General features: G+C 46.4%; 2 protein-coding genes across 2 annotated transcripts in view; one reads left to right on the top strand and one right to left on the bottom strand.

The window, feature by feature from the left end:
- The window catches only part of shpk (sedoheptulokinase), a 31,607-nt gene extending 20,961 nt beyond the window's left edge, over nucleotides 1-10,646 (bottom strand). The window contains exons 1-2 of the mRNA XM_080183453.1: nucleotides 10,592-10,646; nucleotides 6,370-6,531 (exon numbers count right to left, since the gene is read on the bottom strand). Of these exons, the coding sequence (XP_080039579.1) occupies nucleotides 6,370-6,525 (156 nt within the window). The 5' untranslated portion in view covers nucleotides 6,526-6,531; nucleotides 10,592-10,646. The remainder of the gene's footprint in view (nucleotides 1-6,369; nucleotides 6,532-10,591) is intronic.
- A 574-nt stretch (nucleotides 10,647-11,220) lies between these two features.
- emc6 (ER membrane protein complex subunit 6) lies at nucleotides 11,221-14,949 on the top strand. Its single transcript, XM_080183452.1, has 2 exons — nucleotides 11,221-11,306; nucleotides 13,338-14,949. The coding sequence occupies exon 2, from the start codon at nucleotides 13,363-13,365 to the stop codon at nucleotides 13,693-13,695; it is 333 nt and encodes a 110-aa protein (XP_080039578.1). The 5' UTR covers nucleotides 11,221-11,306; nucleotides 13,338-13,362; the 3' UTR covers nucleotides 13,696-14,949.
- The last annotated feature ends 385 nt before the right edge of the window (nucleotides 14,950-15,334 follow it).

Here is a 15,334-nt window from a genome sequence, read left to right as displayed (position 1 = left end):
CCTAGATCCCTCTGTATGTTAATGCTTCGAAGGGTTCTGCGATTTACTCTATACTTCCCTCCTGCATTAGATCTTCCAAAATACATCACCTCCAGATTGAATTCCATCTGCCATTTCTCCATCCAGGTCTCCAGCCTATCTATGTCCTGCTGTATCCTCAGACAATCCTCCTCACTATCTGCAGCTCCCCCAATTTGTATCTCATCCGCAAACTTACTCATCAGACCATCCACTTTTTCTTCCAAATCATTTATATATATTGTAAACAATCGGGGTCCCAGCGCTGCGGAACACCACTGGTCACAGATCTCCAGTCAGAAAAACACCCTTCCACTACTACTCCCTGTCTTCTATGACCAAGCCAGTTCTGTATCCATCCTACTAGTTCAAGATGAATCCCATGTGACTTCACCTTCTGTATCAATTGGCCTTCCCCCAGTTTAGTACTTTCACCCAAGGACTACTATTACCCCTATCCATAAATAACTTTAAAATTACAGAATTATGGTCGCTGTTCTCGAAACGCTCCCCCACTGGAACTTTGATCACCTGACGAGGCCCATTCTCCAATACCAGGTCCAGTACGGCCCCTTCCCTAATTGGACTATTTACATATTGCTTCAAGAAACCCTCCTGGACGCATCTAACAAATCCCACCCCCCAGCCAAGCCCCTGGGAGTCCCAGTCAATATAGGGGAAGGAAAGATCACCCACCATAACAACCCTGTTGTTTTTATATTTTTCCATAATCTTTCCACATTCCTGTTCCTCCACCTCCTGCTGGCTGTTGGGAGGCCTGTAATACAACCCTATCAAAGCGACTGCACCCTTCCTATTCCTGAGCTCTACCCATATGGTCTCGCTGGATGAGCTCTCCAAGGTGTTCTCCCTCACTACAGCTGTGATATTCTGCCTGATCAATGACACAACTCCCCCACCTCTTTTACATCATTCTCTATCACACCTGACACTTCTAAATCTTGGAACTTTAAGTTGCCAGTCTTGTCCCTCTTTCAACCAAGTCCCTGTAATAGCAACAATATCACAGATATACGTACTAATCCACGCTGCCCTAAAACTCCCTTTTACCTTCTTCCACCTGTTCCTTCCTCACAGCTGATAACACCCAGAAGGTACTACATTTAATAGAGAAGACATAGTCATAGAGATAAGCAGCATGGAAACTTCGGCCCAACTCGTACATGCTAACCAGGTTTCCTAAACTGAATTAGTCCCATTCGTCAGCATTTGACCTGTATCTCTCTGAACCTTTCCCATCCATGTACCTGTCCAAATGTATTGTAAATGTAATAATTGTACCCACCTCTACTGCCTTCTCTGGCAGCTCATCCCATATACGCACCACCCTCTGTGTGAAAAAGTTGTCCCTCTGGTCCCTTTTAAATCTTTCCCCTCTCACCTTAAATCCGTGCTGTCTTGTTTGTTGCTAGTTCAGTTATAGACAGCTTAGTTTGGCTCCTGCTCCACCCAAGACCGCAAGAAACTATAAAAGGTCGTGAATGTAGCCCAATCCATCACACAAACCAGCCTCCCATCCACTGACTCTGTCTATGCTTCCCGCTGCCTCGGCAAAGCAGCCAGCACAATTAAGGGCCCCACGCACCCTGGACATTCTCTCTTCTACCTTCTTCCATGGGGAAAATGGCACAAAAGTCTGAGGACACGTATCAACTGACTCAAGAACCGCTTCTTCCCTGCTGCTGTCAGACTTTTGAATGGACCTACCTTGCATTAAGTTGATCTTTCTCTACACCCTAGCTACAACTGTAATAATACATTCTGCATTCTCTTGTTTCCTTCTCTATGAACGGTATGCTTTGTCTGTGTAGTGCAGAAAAAACAATACTTTTCACTGTATATTAATGCATGTGACAATAATGAATCAAATCAAAAAAACGAAAAAGGATTTTGAATGCTCTCAGGTAATGAGGTGGCTGGGATTGACCCACCTGCAAGGTGAACCATCGGGACCTCAGCTTAGCCATTTGGCCATACTCCGAAGACCTTCCCATCTTTTTAACTTGAATTAGTGCATTTTCCTTCAGGCCATCATGATCATAGAACCCCTACAGTACAGGAGGCCATTTAGCCCATCGAGTCTGCACCAACAACAATCCCCCCCAGACCCTATCCCCACAAACGCACAGATTTACCCCACTAAGCCCTTTAGCCTACACATCCCAAGACACTATGGGCAATTTAGCATGAGCAATCAACCTAATCTATACATTTTTGAATTATGAGAGGAAACTGGAGCACCCGGAGGAAACTCACACAGACACGGGGGGAATGTGTAAACTCCACACAGTCATCCAAGGCAGAATCAAACCCAGGTCCCTGCAGCTGTGAGGCAGCAGTGCTAACCACTGTGCCACCGTGCCACTCCAGACACATGACAATATACGTCCCCCTAACACTAGGGTTAATTTAGCATGGCCAATCAACCTAACCTGCACATCTTTGGATTGTGGGAGGACACCGGAGCACCCGGAGGAAATTAATTATGTTGTTATGTATGTATCTCTGTGCTTTTACTTTCAAACACCTCAATTCATTCTGTATCTGTAGCCTCCTGGGTAAGTGCCTTCTACTTTCTCACAATAGAAGATTCAAGCCTGGGCCTTTGGATTGTTAGTCCAATGTTCAACATCACTGCCTCCCCAGTATTCTCAATGTTAAATTGCTTAGTCTGCTCGCAAAGCAGTGACAAAACTGGATATCCCGGGTCTTAGGATCAGCTGAAAAAAATGATCCTGAGGCACCACCCTGAAGATTGCAGAAAGAAATCCCAGAAAACTCGGGAAGTGGGATAGGGAGGTTGGATGGGATGGGGAGGGAGGGATGGATGTCTACCGTTTGAGGCTTTTACAAAATATTTTACCCAGCAGGGAAAACATTGTGTAAGTTACTGAGCGCAGGCAGATTCCTGTTAAAATGCTACATGATTATCTTAACTGTGCAAATTCTCTGGATAAAACAGCCCCAGAAATTATTTTTGCACTTTTTCAGATTCAATTTAACAGTTAATTCTGATGCGTAAAATCACAACAGACCTACAACTCAGACAAAGGCCATTTAGCCCATCAAACCTGTGCCAGCACATGGGCAGAGCTGTCTAATTAGTCCCCAGGCTCTTTCCCCAGAGACCGGCAAATGTTTTCTTTTCAAGTATTTATCCAATTCCCTTTGGAAAATTACCACTGACCTTGTTTCTACCACCCTGTCAGTCTCTCTAAATCCTAACTCGCCATGTAAAAAAAACCTCTTTTCCATACAGGATGCACAGTGGCACAGTGGTTAGCACTGATGTCTCACAGTGCCAGGGACCCAGGTTCGATTCCTGGCTTGGGTCACTGTCTGTGTGGGGTTTGCATGTTCTCCTCACGTCTGCGTGGGTTTCCTCTGGGTGCTCTGGTTTCCTCCCACACTCCAAAGATGTGCAGGTTAGGTTAATTGGCCATGATAAATTGGCCCTAGTGTTAGGGGGATTAGCAGGGTAAATATGTGGGGTTGCGGGAATAGGGTCTTGGTGGGATGGTGGTCGGTGCAGACTCGATGGGCTCCTTCTGCACTGTAGGGACTCGATGACGCTATGAGTCAGCTTGGGTTCCTTAGTAAATGACCCAAAATGCAGATGTTTGCAGCGTGTGGCTCACTGGGCAGCGCTCTCACTCTTAAGTCAGATGGTTCTGGGCTGAAGTTCCATACCAAAGACCCAGACAAAGCTAGGCCAATGCGCCGGTACAGACTGAGGGAGTGCTGCACTGCTGAAGTGGCAAGATGTTCAACTTAGGCTCCATCTGTCAGATGAAAGAACCCCTGGGATTATGACAAAGAACAGCAGGGCAGATCTTCCCAATATCCTAGATAATATTTATTTAAGAGCCAACATTACCAAAACATTATTGTTATTCATGGGAGCTTGCTGTGCGAATTGGCTGCTGTTCATTTATGGGACATGGGCATGCTGGCTGGCAAGCATTTATTGCCCAAGGGCAACTGAGAGTCAACCACATTGCTGTGGCTCTGGAGTCACATGTAGGCCAGACCAAGGTAAGGACGGCAGATTTTCTTCCCATTAGTGAACCAGATGGGTTTTTCCAACAATTGGTTATGGTTTCATGGTCATCAGTAGATCCTTCATTCCAGATTTTTTTTTATTGAATTCAAATTCCACCACCTGCCCTGGCGGGATTCGAACCTGGGACCCCAGAACATTAGCTGAGTTTCTGGATTAATAGTTTAGTTACAATACCACTAGGCCATCGCCTCCCCCATCACTATGTATGTAGTGTTTCCTACACTACATACGAACATGCATAATTAGGAGACAGTAGGCCACTCAGCTCATCAAGCCTGCTTCGCCATCCCCTGAGATTACAGCTGATTTAATTATGGCCTCATTCCCATCTACTCTGGATAACCTTTCACCCCCTTGCTTAGCATAAGAACATAAGAACATAAGAAATAGGAGCAGGAGTAGGCCATCTAGCCCCTCGAGCCTGCCCCGCCATTCAATAAGATCATGGCTGATCTGTCGTGGCTCAGTTCCACTTTCCTGCCCTCTCCCCATAACCCTTAATCCCCTTGCCTATCAAAAACCTATCAACCCGTGTCTTAAAAATATTGAGCGAGGCAGCCTCCACCACTTCAATGGGCAGAGAATTCCAGAGATTCACCACCCTTTGAGTGAAGAAGTTCCTCCTCAACTCCGTTCTAAACCGTCCCCCCTTTATCCTGAGGCTGTGCCCTCTAGTCCTACTGTCCTTTCTGAGCGGGAAGAGCCTCTCCACCTCTATCCTATCCATCCCATTCAACATCTTAAACGTCTCAATGAGATCCCCCCTCATTCTTCAAAACTCTAACGAGTACAAGCCTAGTTTATTCAGCCGCTCCTCATAGTTCAACCCCCTCAACTCCGGAATCAGCCTAGTAAACCTCCTCTGCACTCCCTCCAAGGCCAAAATATCTTTGCGTAAGTGCGGCGACCAAAACTGCACACAGTGCTCCAGCTGCGGCCTCACCAGCGCCCTATACAGCTGCAGCAAGACCTCCCTACTTTTATATTCAATCCCCCTCGCTATGAAGGCCAGCATCCCATTCACCTTCCTGACCACCTGCTGCACCTGCAGGCTGGGTTTTTGCGACTCACGCACAAGGACCCCGAGGTCCCTCTGCACCATCGCATGCTGCAGTTTTTTGCCACGTAAGTAATAGTCCTTCCTACCACTATTCCTACCAAAATGGACAACCTCACATTTGCCAACATTAAATTCCATTTGCCAGTTCCTGGCCCATTCGCTCAGCCTATCTAGATCCTTCTGCAGACTCTCTACACCCTCCGCGCAATTTGCCGTTCCACCAATCTTGGTGTCATCAGCAAATTTCGACACCATATACTCGGTTCCCTCCTCCAGATCATCTATATAAATGGTGAATAGCTGAGGCCCCAGCACCGACCCCTGGGGCACTCCACTAGTCACCAACCGCTAATCCGACTAGCACCCATTGACCCCCACTCTCTGCTTCCTATTTGACAGCCAATCCTCTATCCACGCTAAGACCCTACCCCCAACTCCATGCCCCCTGACTTTCTGCAATAACCTCTTGTGAGGCACCTTGTCAAACGCCTTCTGAAAATCAAGAAAGACCACATCCACCAGCTCTCCTCTATCCACCGCCCGAGACACATCCTCATAGAACTCCAATAAATTTGTCAGACACGACTTCCCCTTAATGAAGCCGTGCTGTGTCTGCTCTACCAAACAATTCTCCTCAAGATGCCTCGCTATTTTCTCCTTGATCACAGATTCTAACATTTTTCCTACAACAGACATTAAACTAACCGGCCTATAATTCCCCGCCTTTTGCTTGCCACCCTTCTTAAACAACGGCGTAACATCAGCAACTGTTGGCTCACAGCGCCAGGGCTTTGGGTTTGATTCCAGCCTTGGGTCACTGTCTGTGTGGAGTTTGCACATTCTCTCCATGTCCGCGTGGGTTTGCTTGGGTGCTCTGGTTTCCTCCCACAGTCCAAAAATGTGCAGGTTAGGTGGATTGGCCGTACTAAATTGCCCTTTGGTGTCGGGGAGTAGCTCGGGTAAATGCCTGGTATTGTGGGGATAGGGTCTGGGTGGGATTGAGTTCAGTACAGACTCGATGGGCCAAATGGCCTCCTTCTGCACTACAGGATTCCTTGATTCTATGATGTGCTTTGGGATGTCCTGAGATCATGAGAGGTGCAATAGAAATACGAGGATTTTCTTTATTGGTAAAAGTGGCTACTTTTCCATGAAATTCAATGAATAACCAGTGCAAAATCAAAGCAAGACAGTACACTTCCTTTACCTTGTCTCCTTCCGTGCTGCTAACCTCTGCCTTGGTTTCCTGGATCTGGCTGTCGACCACTGTCCGGCTCTCGGTATCTAACAACACCGCCTTCACTGAGCTGGTACCAAGATCCAGACCCAATACGTATTGGGCAGAAGGAGCTGGCAAACTCATTTTCAACTGCAAAAACACACACACACAAAAACAGTTGACAAAAACCTGCATTCCTATAGCACCTTCAACATGGTAAAACATCCCAAAGTGTCTCACAGCAGCATTATCAAAAACTGACACTGGAATTCTACTGGCGTATCTGCCCCGGAATCGAAGCGGGCGAGGCGTGCAGAATGGCATTCTCCGGGTGGGATCTTACGAGCCTCGGGTGGGCAAGGTGATAAAATTCTGGCACAAGGTTGAAATGGTCGCTACGAGAGGACACAGGTTTAAGGTGCGGGGAGGAAAGTACAGAAGTGATGTTAGGGGTAAGTTTTTCACTCAGAGGGTGGTGAGTGAATGGAATCGGCTGCCGTCAGTGGTGGTGGAGGCGAACTCGCTGGGGTCTTTTAAAAGACTTCTGGATGAGTATATGGGGTTTTATGGGATTGGGGGTTATAGATAGGTGTTGATGTGATCGGCGCAACTCGTGGGCCGAAGGGCCTGTTTGTGCTGTAGTGTTCTATGTTCTATGTTCTAAGTCACTGGGGGAGATAATGTTAAAAAGAAAAGCTTGGTTAAAGAGGGAGGTTTTAAAGAGTGTACTTAAGGAGAGATAGGTGGGCAGGTTTAGGGAGGAAATTCCAGAGGGTGGGGGCCAGGCAGCTGAAGACAATGCCAGTAGTGACCAGTGATTAAAATCAGGAATTGAAGAGGCCAGAATCAGAGGAGCGCAGAAACCTTGGGTAGGTGGTAGGGATGGAGGAGGTTACATAGAGGCACAGATCCCCAGGGCCGGGTGGGATCTATCCCCGGGGCCTTAACATCAGCTCTTTTCTCTCCTTCCAGATGCTGCCAGACCTGCTGAGATTTTCCAATGTTTTCTCTTTTGGTTTCAGATTCCAGCATCTGCAGTAATTTGCTTTTACATAGAGGGATCATGGAGGAATTTGAACACAAAGTGAAGAGGCCTCCATCATGGGGATTACAAGAATTAATCTTCTCCAATTGTAAACAGGATTGGTGAGACTAAAATCTGAGACCAAAGAAATGTAAACAAGAGCATCATAATTAGATAAAACAGATATATCACAGAAACAAAGCTACTGGACTTCCCCTGAAAAATCATGTTTCTGAACTAGTTTATTAAACAGCTGGAATAGGGGCCAATTCTGGGCAACGTACCAGAATTGACCCCTACTGTATCAAGTGGAAGGATGGGCACTGTATCAGGTGGAAGGATGGGCTCTATGTGCAAGTGTTGGGTATCTTAAATTGCATTAAGTTAGATAAATCTCCAGGGCCGGATGGGATCTATCCCAGGTTACTGCGGGAGGCAAGGGAAGAAATAGCTTGGGCCTTAACAGATACCTTCACATCCTCTTTGACCACAGCTGAGGTTCCAGGGACTGGAGAATAGACAGTGTTGTTCCCTTGTTTAAGAAAGGTAGCAGAGATAATCCAGGAAATTATAGGCTGATGAGCCTGACATCAGTGGTGGGAAAGCTTTTGGAGGAGATACTGAGGGACAGGATATATGAACATTTAGAAGAAAATGGGCTAGTTAGTGACAGACAGCATGGTTTTGTAGGTGACCTTAACGCACTCTGAGTGATGTAGGTCCTTACCAGTGCAGTGGTTTGAAATGAAACAATTTCATTTGACTCCATGAACCTTGTGTTACAATCTCCATACAGATGGGGAGCTTAAAACAAAATTAAACTTCCAGGACTTATAGAACTTTTAACTAAAAACACTATTGTCTAAACATTATGTTTGTGAAGAACTTATACTTTAAATTACAGAACAAAACATTCCACTTTTACTTTTGATACAACAACAGAATCCATATCTCACCAACTTGACTGAGTTTTTTGAAGAGGCTATGTAGTTAAATGCACTGTAGTACGGCATTTGACATGGTCCCACATGTGGACTGGTACAAAAACTAAAATCACATGGGATTTGGGGTGGGCTGGCTAAATGGATACATGGCTTGTTTATAGAAGGCAGAGAGTAGCAGTGGAAGGGTGCTTTTCAGAATGGAGATCTGCAGCTAGTGGTGGTTCTGCAGGGATCAGTGCTGGGACCTCTGTTGTTTGTAGAATATATAAATAATCTAGAGGAAAATGTGGACGGTTTGATTAGTAAGTTTGCGGATGATACAAAAAGTTGGTGGAGTTGCGGATAGTGCCGAGGATTGTCAGAGGATTCAACAGGATATAGATAGATTGGAAACTTGGGCACAGAAATGACAGATGACATTTAATCCGAACAAATGCGAGGTAATGCATTTTGGAAGATCAAATTTAGGTGTGAATTGTACTGAAAATGGCAGAACCCTTAGGAACATTAACATGCAGAGGGATCTGAGTGTGCAGGTCCACAGTTCCTTAAAAGTGGCAACGCAGATGGCCAAGGTAATTAAGAAGGTATATGATATGCTTGCCTTCATCAGCTGGGGGACTGAGTACAAGAATTGGGAAATCATGTTGCAGCTTTATAAAACCATGGTTAGGCTGTGTTTGGAGTATTGCGTGCAGTCCTGGTCGCCACACTACCAAAAAGACATAGAAGCTTTGAAGAGAATGCAAAGAAGGTTCACCAGGATGTTGCATGGTCTCGAGGGTGTTGGTTATGAAGATAGATTGAAAAAACTGGGGTTATTTTCACTGGAAAGACTGAGGCTCAGGGGAGACCTGATAAAGGTCTATAAAATTATGAGACACACAGACAGGATGGATAATCAGAGGCTTTTTCCCAGAGTGGAAGTGTCAGTTACAACGGGGACAGGTTCAAGGTGAGAGGTTTAAGAGAGATATGGAGGGAATTTTTACATACTGGGACTGGTGGGTGCATGGAACACGCTGCCAGAGGAGATACATAAGAATAAGAAGCAGGAGTAAGCCATCTGGCTCCTCGAGCCTGCTCCGCCATTCAATAAGATCATTACTGATCTTTTTGTGGACTCAGCTCCACTTACCCGCCCACTCATCATAACCCTTAATTCCTTTACTGTTCAAAAATCTATCTACCTTTGCCTTTAAAACATTCAATGAGATAGCCTCAACTGCTTCATTGGGCAAGAAATTCTACAAATTCACAACCCACTGGGTGAAGAAGTTCCTCCCAAAATCAGAGGTGGTGGAAGCAGACACATTAGCAACATTTAAGAGGCATTGAATAGGTACATGAATCATAGAATCTCTACAGTGTAGCAGGAGGCCATTTGGTCCATTAAGTCTGCATGGGCCTCAATCCCACCCTATGGGTCAAAAAAATCACAGCCAATCAACATAACCTGCACATTTCTGGAGTAGGGAAGAAATAGAGGGATACAGGCCAAATAAGGGCAGAAGGTTTCTTTTCAATTTAGTTAAGGCATCATGATCGGCAAAAGCTTCAAGGGTCGAAGGGTCTATTTCTGTGCAATATTTTTCTTAGAAATAAAAAATGCTGGAAAATCCCAACACGTCTGACAGCATCCATTGGGCGAGAATACAGTCAATGATACACTGGCTCTATTCTCTTCCAAAAGTCTGACAACACCAGGTTTTAGTCCAACCTATTTATTTGATAATATACTCACAAGCTTTCGGGGTTAGTCCCTTCGTCAGTGATTCACCTGACGAAGGGACTAACCCCGAAAGCTTGTGAGTATTATCAAATAAATAGGTTGGACTAAAACCTGGTGTTGTCAGACTTTTTACTGTGTTTACGCCAGTCCAACGCCGGCATACCCACATCATGTCTATTCTCTTCCTACAGATGCTGTCAGACCAGCTGAGACTTTCCAGCATTTTCTGTTTTTGTTTCGGATTCCAGCATCTGCAGTAATTTGCCTTCATCCGTAATTTTCTTTGCTCTTCGTTCCTCTGCCAGATTAGCATATTCATGAAGGGTGTGGTCTGCATAAATTAAGGCGCTGCGTTCTGATCGTTGACACACCAACCGCAATTTAGTTTGAAACATTGCGATGATTTATTGAAAGAAAATCTGTAAGGGATCAAAATGGAGGTCTGACCCGTTAAGAAAGTACACTGAAGGGATTTGAATTCCAAGAACGGTCAGAAAAACTATTACCTACTCGAGCCGCAGGCGGCAACTTCTCCAATCACCAGGAGGCGGGGCAGGAGGATGCGTCACTACGTCAGGGGCGGAGCGGGAGCGTGCGTAACTGCGTGGAGGCGAGGCTGCGTGCGGGAGCGGAGCAGTACCTTTTCGGGGAGGCGGGGCTGGAGGGTGCGTGACTGCGTAAGGGCGCGGCCGCCTGTGTGGGCAGAGCTAAAAGGACGGGCTTGAGGTCGTTGAGGGGCGGGATGGGAGCGCGCGTAACTGGGTAGTGGGCGGGGGCTGCGCGTGATTAACTGCGTAGCGGGCGGCGGGAGGGGGGGCAGAGAGTGAATAACTGCTTAGGGGGCGGGGCAGCGTGAGGGGCGGGGCTGCTCGTGAGTAACTGCGTAAGAGGCGAGGCTGTTACTCCCGCTTTGCCCCGCCCCTCACGCGGAGATGGAAGGGGCGCGGTCGCCGGCAGCAGCTGTCAATCAAACCTCGCGGGTGTAAGAGTGTCTGCCTGAGCGCGGTAATATTTTTATATCTGTCCCTTCCGGCACTGATTATAATTTAATTTGAATCTGTTCGGTTTTATTTGAGGAATTTTTATTTGTTTTTTCTTTCTGACGGGACGGTGGAGGTGAAAGGTGAGCGGAAGGGGCGGGGCTCCCTGGCTAATGGCGGCTGCTTCGGGGGAAGCGGCTGTCTGTCTGTCTGTGTGAGGGAAGGAGAAGCTGCGGTTCGCGCCGGTGAGTCAATCGCTGCCCAGTATTGATAATGAAGAAGGGGCGACTGGGTCCCGGCTCAGGATTAGCGATGACGGCCGGAGGGGGAGCCGCGCGTTTGAGGCACATTGCTGCTCCCGGTCTGGCAGTGCATTGGACTGCTCCGTGGGAGGAAGGACCCTGGCTGAGGGTGCTGCTTTACCCAGTGAACAGCAGAGGGCGCTGTCACCACACTGAGCGGCAGTGCAGAGTGTGAACACTATAGATAGTATAGAACAGAGTACTCTCTGTCTCATCCCTTAGAACTGCAACCCAGTCTGTAAAACCTGTGCTCTATCTGTACTGGGAGCTAATTCAAAAAAGGAGGTAGAGAGAAAACAGGGAACTATAGACCAGTGACCCTAATTTTGGTACTGGGGAAGTTGCTGGAGTCCATTATCAAGGATTTCATAAGTCAGCATTTGGAATGCAGTGGGATAATTGGACAAAGTCAGCATGGATTTACAAAATGGAAATCATGCTTGATGAATCTGTTGGAATTCTTTGATGCAACTAGTAGAGTTGACTGTGGCAAACCAGTGGGTGTGGTTTATTTAGACTTTCAGAAGGCTTTTCACCAAGTCTCTCATAAACTATGTAAAGTTAAAGTACATGGGATTGCAGGTAATGTCTTGCGATGAATGGAAAGCTGGTTAGCAGATGGGAAGCAAAGAGTTGGCATAAATGGGCCTTTTCCTGATTGGTGGTTAGTGACTATTGGGGGTCTGCATAGATCTGTGCTAGGATCCCAACTGTTCACATTATATATTAATGATTTATAAGAGGGAATGGAATGTATTATCTCCACATTTGCAGATGATACAAAGTTGGGTGGGAGGGTGAGCTTTGAGGAGGATGCAGAGATGCTTTGGTGTTGTTTGGACTGGCTGAGTGTGGGCATGTGTATGGCAGATGCAGTATAATGTGGATAAACGTGAGGTTATCCACTTTGGTAGCAATAATAGGAAGACAGATTATTACTTGAATTGGTGTAAATTTGAGAGAGGTGGTAGTCAGCAAGACCTTGGTGTCCTTGTGCATCACAGGTACTGCAGGCAGAAAGAAGGCAAATAGTATGTTGACCTTCATAGTGAGAGGATTTGAATATAGGGATGGGGATGTTTTACTGCAATTATATAGGGCATTGGTGAGATCACACCTGTGTGTGCACAGTTTAGGTGTCCTTATCTGAGGCAGGATGTCCTTGCTACAGATGGAGTATGAAAATTTACCACACTAGGGCCAATTTATCCTGGCCAATCAACCTAATCTGCACATCTTTGGACTGTGGGAGGAAACTGGAGCACCTGGAGGAAATCCATGCTGACACAGGGAGAATGTGCAAACTCTGCACAGACAGTAACCCAAGCTGGGAATTGAACCTGGGCCCCTGGTACTGAGACAGCGGTGCTAACCAGTGTGCCACAGTATATATCTCCTTATGAGGCTCAGTCTCAAACTGTGTTAGATCAAAGCTCCTGTGTAGCACTTTGGGGATGATTGATTTATTATTGTCACATGTTTTAGTATAAAGTGAAAGTGTTGTTTCTCGCACACTATATGGACAAAACATACCATTCATAGAGTGCAGAACATAGTGTTACGGTCATAGCTAGGGTGTAGAGAAAGATCAATTTAACGCAAGGTAAGTCCATTTAAAAGTCTGACAGCAGCAGACTTGAGTCACTTGGTACATGACCTCAGACTTTTGTATCATTTTCCCAAAGGAAGAAAGTGGAAGAGAGAATGTCCGGGGTGTGTGGTGTCCTTAACTATGTTGGCTGCTTTGCCGAGGCAGCGGAAAATGTAGATAGAGTAAATGGATGGGAGGCTGGTTTGTGTAATGGACTGAGCTACATTTGTGACCTTTTGTAGTTTCTTGCGGTTTTGGGCAGAGCAGAAGCCATACCATGTGTAAAAGCTGTGCAGCACCTTGATGATAATTTACTGTCAGAGGCATTTTGTAAATGCAAGCTGTTATTATATCCCAGTATTCATCCCTTTGTTCACTTGTAGGCTCTCCTGTATTCCTGGGTTTGTAATGGCTACGATGGGATTTAAACGGGAAGGTCCACAGTTTATCAGTGAGCTGGCGGTACGAGGGAACGCTGCCATCCTGGACTACTGCCGCACGTCTGTGTCTGCTCTGTCTGGAGCCACCGCTGGGATCCTGGGTCTGACAGCACTGACTGGTTTCATCTTCTACTTTGTTGCCTCCTTCCTGCTCTCTGTGCTGCTGATTGTTAAAGCTGGCCGTTGCTGGAGCAAATACTTCAAGTCTCGTCGTCCTCTCTTCACTGGAGGCCTGGTCGGTGGCCTCTTCACTTACATCCTGTTCTGGACCTTTCTGTACGGCATGGTGCATGTGTACTGAGGTGGGAGAGCACCACTGCCTCCCTCGAACAATTGGAGCGGTACAAATACTCACACCTACCGCGTCTGCATATTGAATCTTCCTATTTAAACCCATCAATAGTTACAGGCTGCACAGATACACTCTCCAGTTGTAGAGTCAAATTTGGCTTCAGGTTCTGTTGTCATTAAGTTTTACGTTGATCAGTGTGTGGCTGTATGTTTTCAAATGCTGTGGGAATGTTTCCATCCTGTTATAAATCTGGAAAAGCAACCAAGGGATTGGAGAGTCTGCCAGCCATTGTGTTCCTCACTTCTTCACTAGAACTGGTCAGAGGGTTGGTGAAGAGGCCAGTTTTCCCAGAGGGTACAGCTTTCCAAGTCTTTTACCAGGTTGTGAAATGTGTTTATTGGAAAGGGAGTATGTTTCCACCCTCACCTGCCCTGCTGGTTAAAACCTGCTGTGTCCAGAGCCAATCACCAACTCCTGCTGCTGAGTGTATAAAGCACAACTCCTCACGTTACTGCATGCTACATGTATCCCTCCCTCGATCGTTGATGGCACTGCCCCTTCCCCCTGTGCAGGATCCACAGGTCGGAGTTCAGGAACAGAGGGCAGTAGCTCTGTTCATGTTCCCTGCTACCTGGCTGGTGGGTCCTGTATAAAGTAACTGGCAGAGCAGTTCCTGCCTGCCTGGCATTGCCATGCAGACTGGGGCTTCTGCTTGCAGCATCATTTGCTGAATGTGGGCTGACCTCACTCACTGGGCTTTTCAAATCCCAGCGGCTAACAGCTGGAGTAACAGCCTGACTGAGGGGCTCCCTTGGGAGTGAGTGTTTGCAGAGAGAAGGGATAGTTTGCAGCAAAGCCTGCCACAGTCAGAGTTTGGCAGTTTCTATAGTCAGACTTGGCTTACACTGTGCCTCATGCTATTTACTTGTCAAACTGAAAGGCCTGGAAGATGCAGAAGTGTTTTGAGTCCAGACATTTTTTTAAAAAAAATGGGCCTGCAGCATAGTCAGGGAGGGCTGGAGTCACTTTCACTGTAAAATAGGCTGTAACACATTCAAAACCTGAATCAGGGATTTACAATTTAAACAATTTTGGCACTGCTGATGGGAATTGGTATGTTTTTAAACAGGAGACCTTTGGCTGTTTTGTGGGAACCAGTGAATGTTTGAGAAAAGTAGCAAATAACCTTGTCTTAATTTGTGTTTTCAGGCCAATTGCCTGCTTTTTAGAAAAAAATAAACTAAACCTTTAGATCCACTCAAATTTATTCTGATGAAATCTTTCTTTAGAAGTCTGACAGGAACTCACTGGGTTTCACTTCCTGCTGTCTGTTCAGTGCAACTTATTAGTAGAGACTGTGCTGAGCCATCTGTTTGGTTTCCTGCTGTGGCCTAGCTCATGGCATTGAACAAAGAAAATTAGAGCACAGGAACAGGCTTTTTGTCCCTCTGACCCTGCACCAACCATGCTGCCCGACTGGACTAAAACCTCCCACCCTTCGGGGACCATATCCTTCTATTCCCGTCCTGTTCATGTATTTGTCCAGACACCCCTTAAAACTCTTATCGTATCTGCTTCCACTACCTTCCCCAGCAGTGAGTTCCAGGCACCCACCACTCTCTTCAAAAACTCTGTCTCATACGTCTCC

Source organism: Carcharhinus amblyrhynchos, unplaced genomic scaffold (assembly GCF_965287045.1).
Source record: "Carcharhinus amblyrhynchos unplaced genomic scaffold, sCarAmb.v2.hapA chromosome_291, whole genome shotgun sequence".
Classification (NCBI taxonomy): Eukaryota; Metazoa; Chordata; class Chondrichthyes; order Carcharhiniformes; family Carcharhinidae; genus Carcharhinus; species Carcharhinus amblyrhynchos.
The sequence above is the reverse complement of the archived record's forward strand: the minus strand, read 5'-3'. Positions and strand labels throughout refer to the sequence as shown.

What these genes read in the sequence shown, in the direction of transcription:
- emc6 (XM_080183452.1), top strand. Translation starts at nt 13,363, where the DNA reads ATGGCTACGATGGGATTTAAACGGGAAGGTCCACAGTTTATCAGTGAG.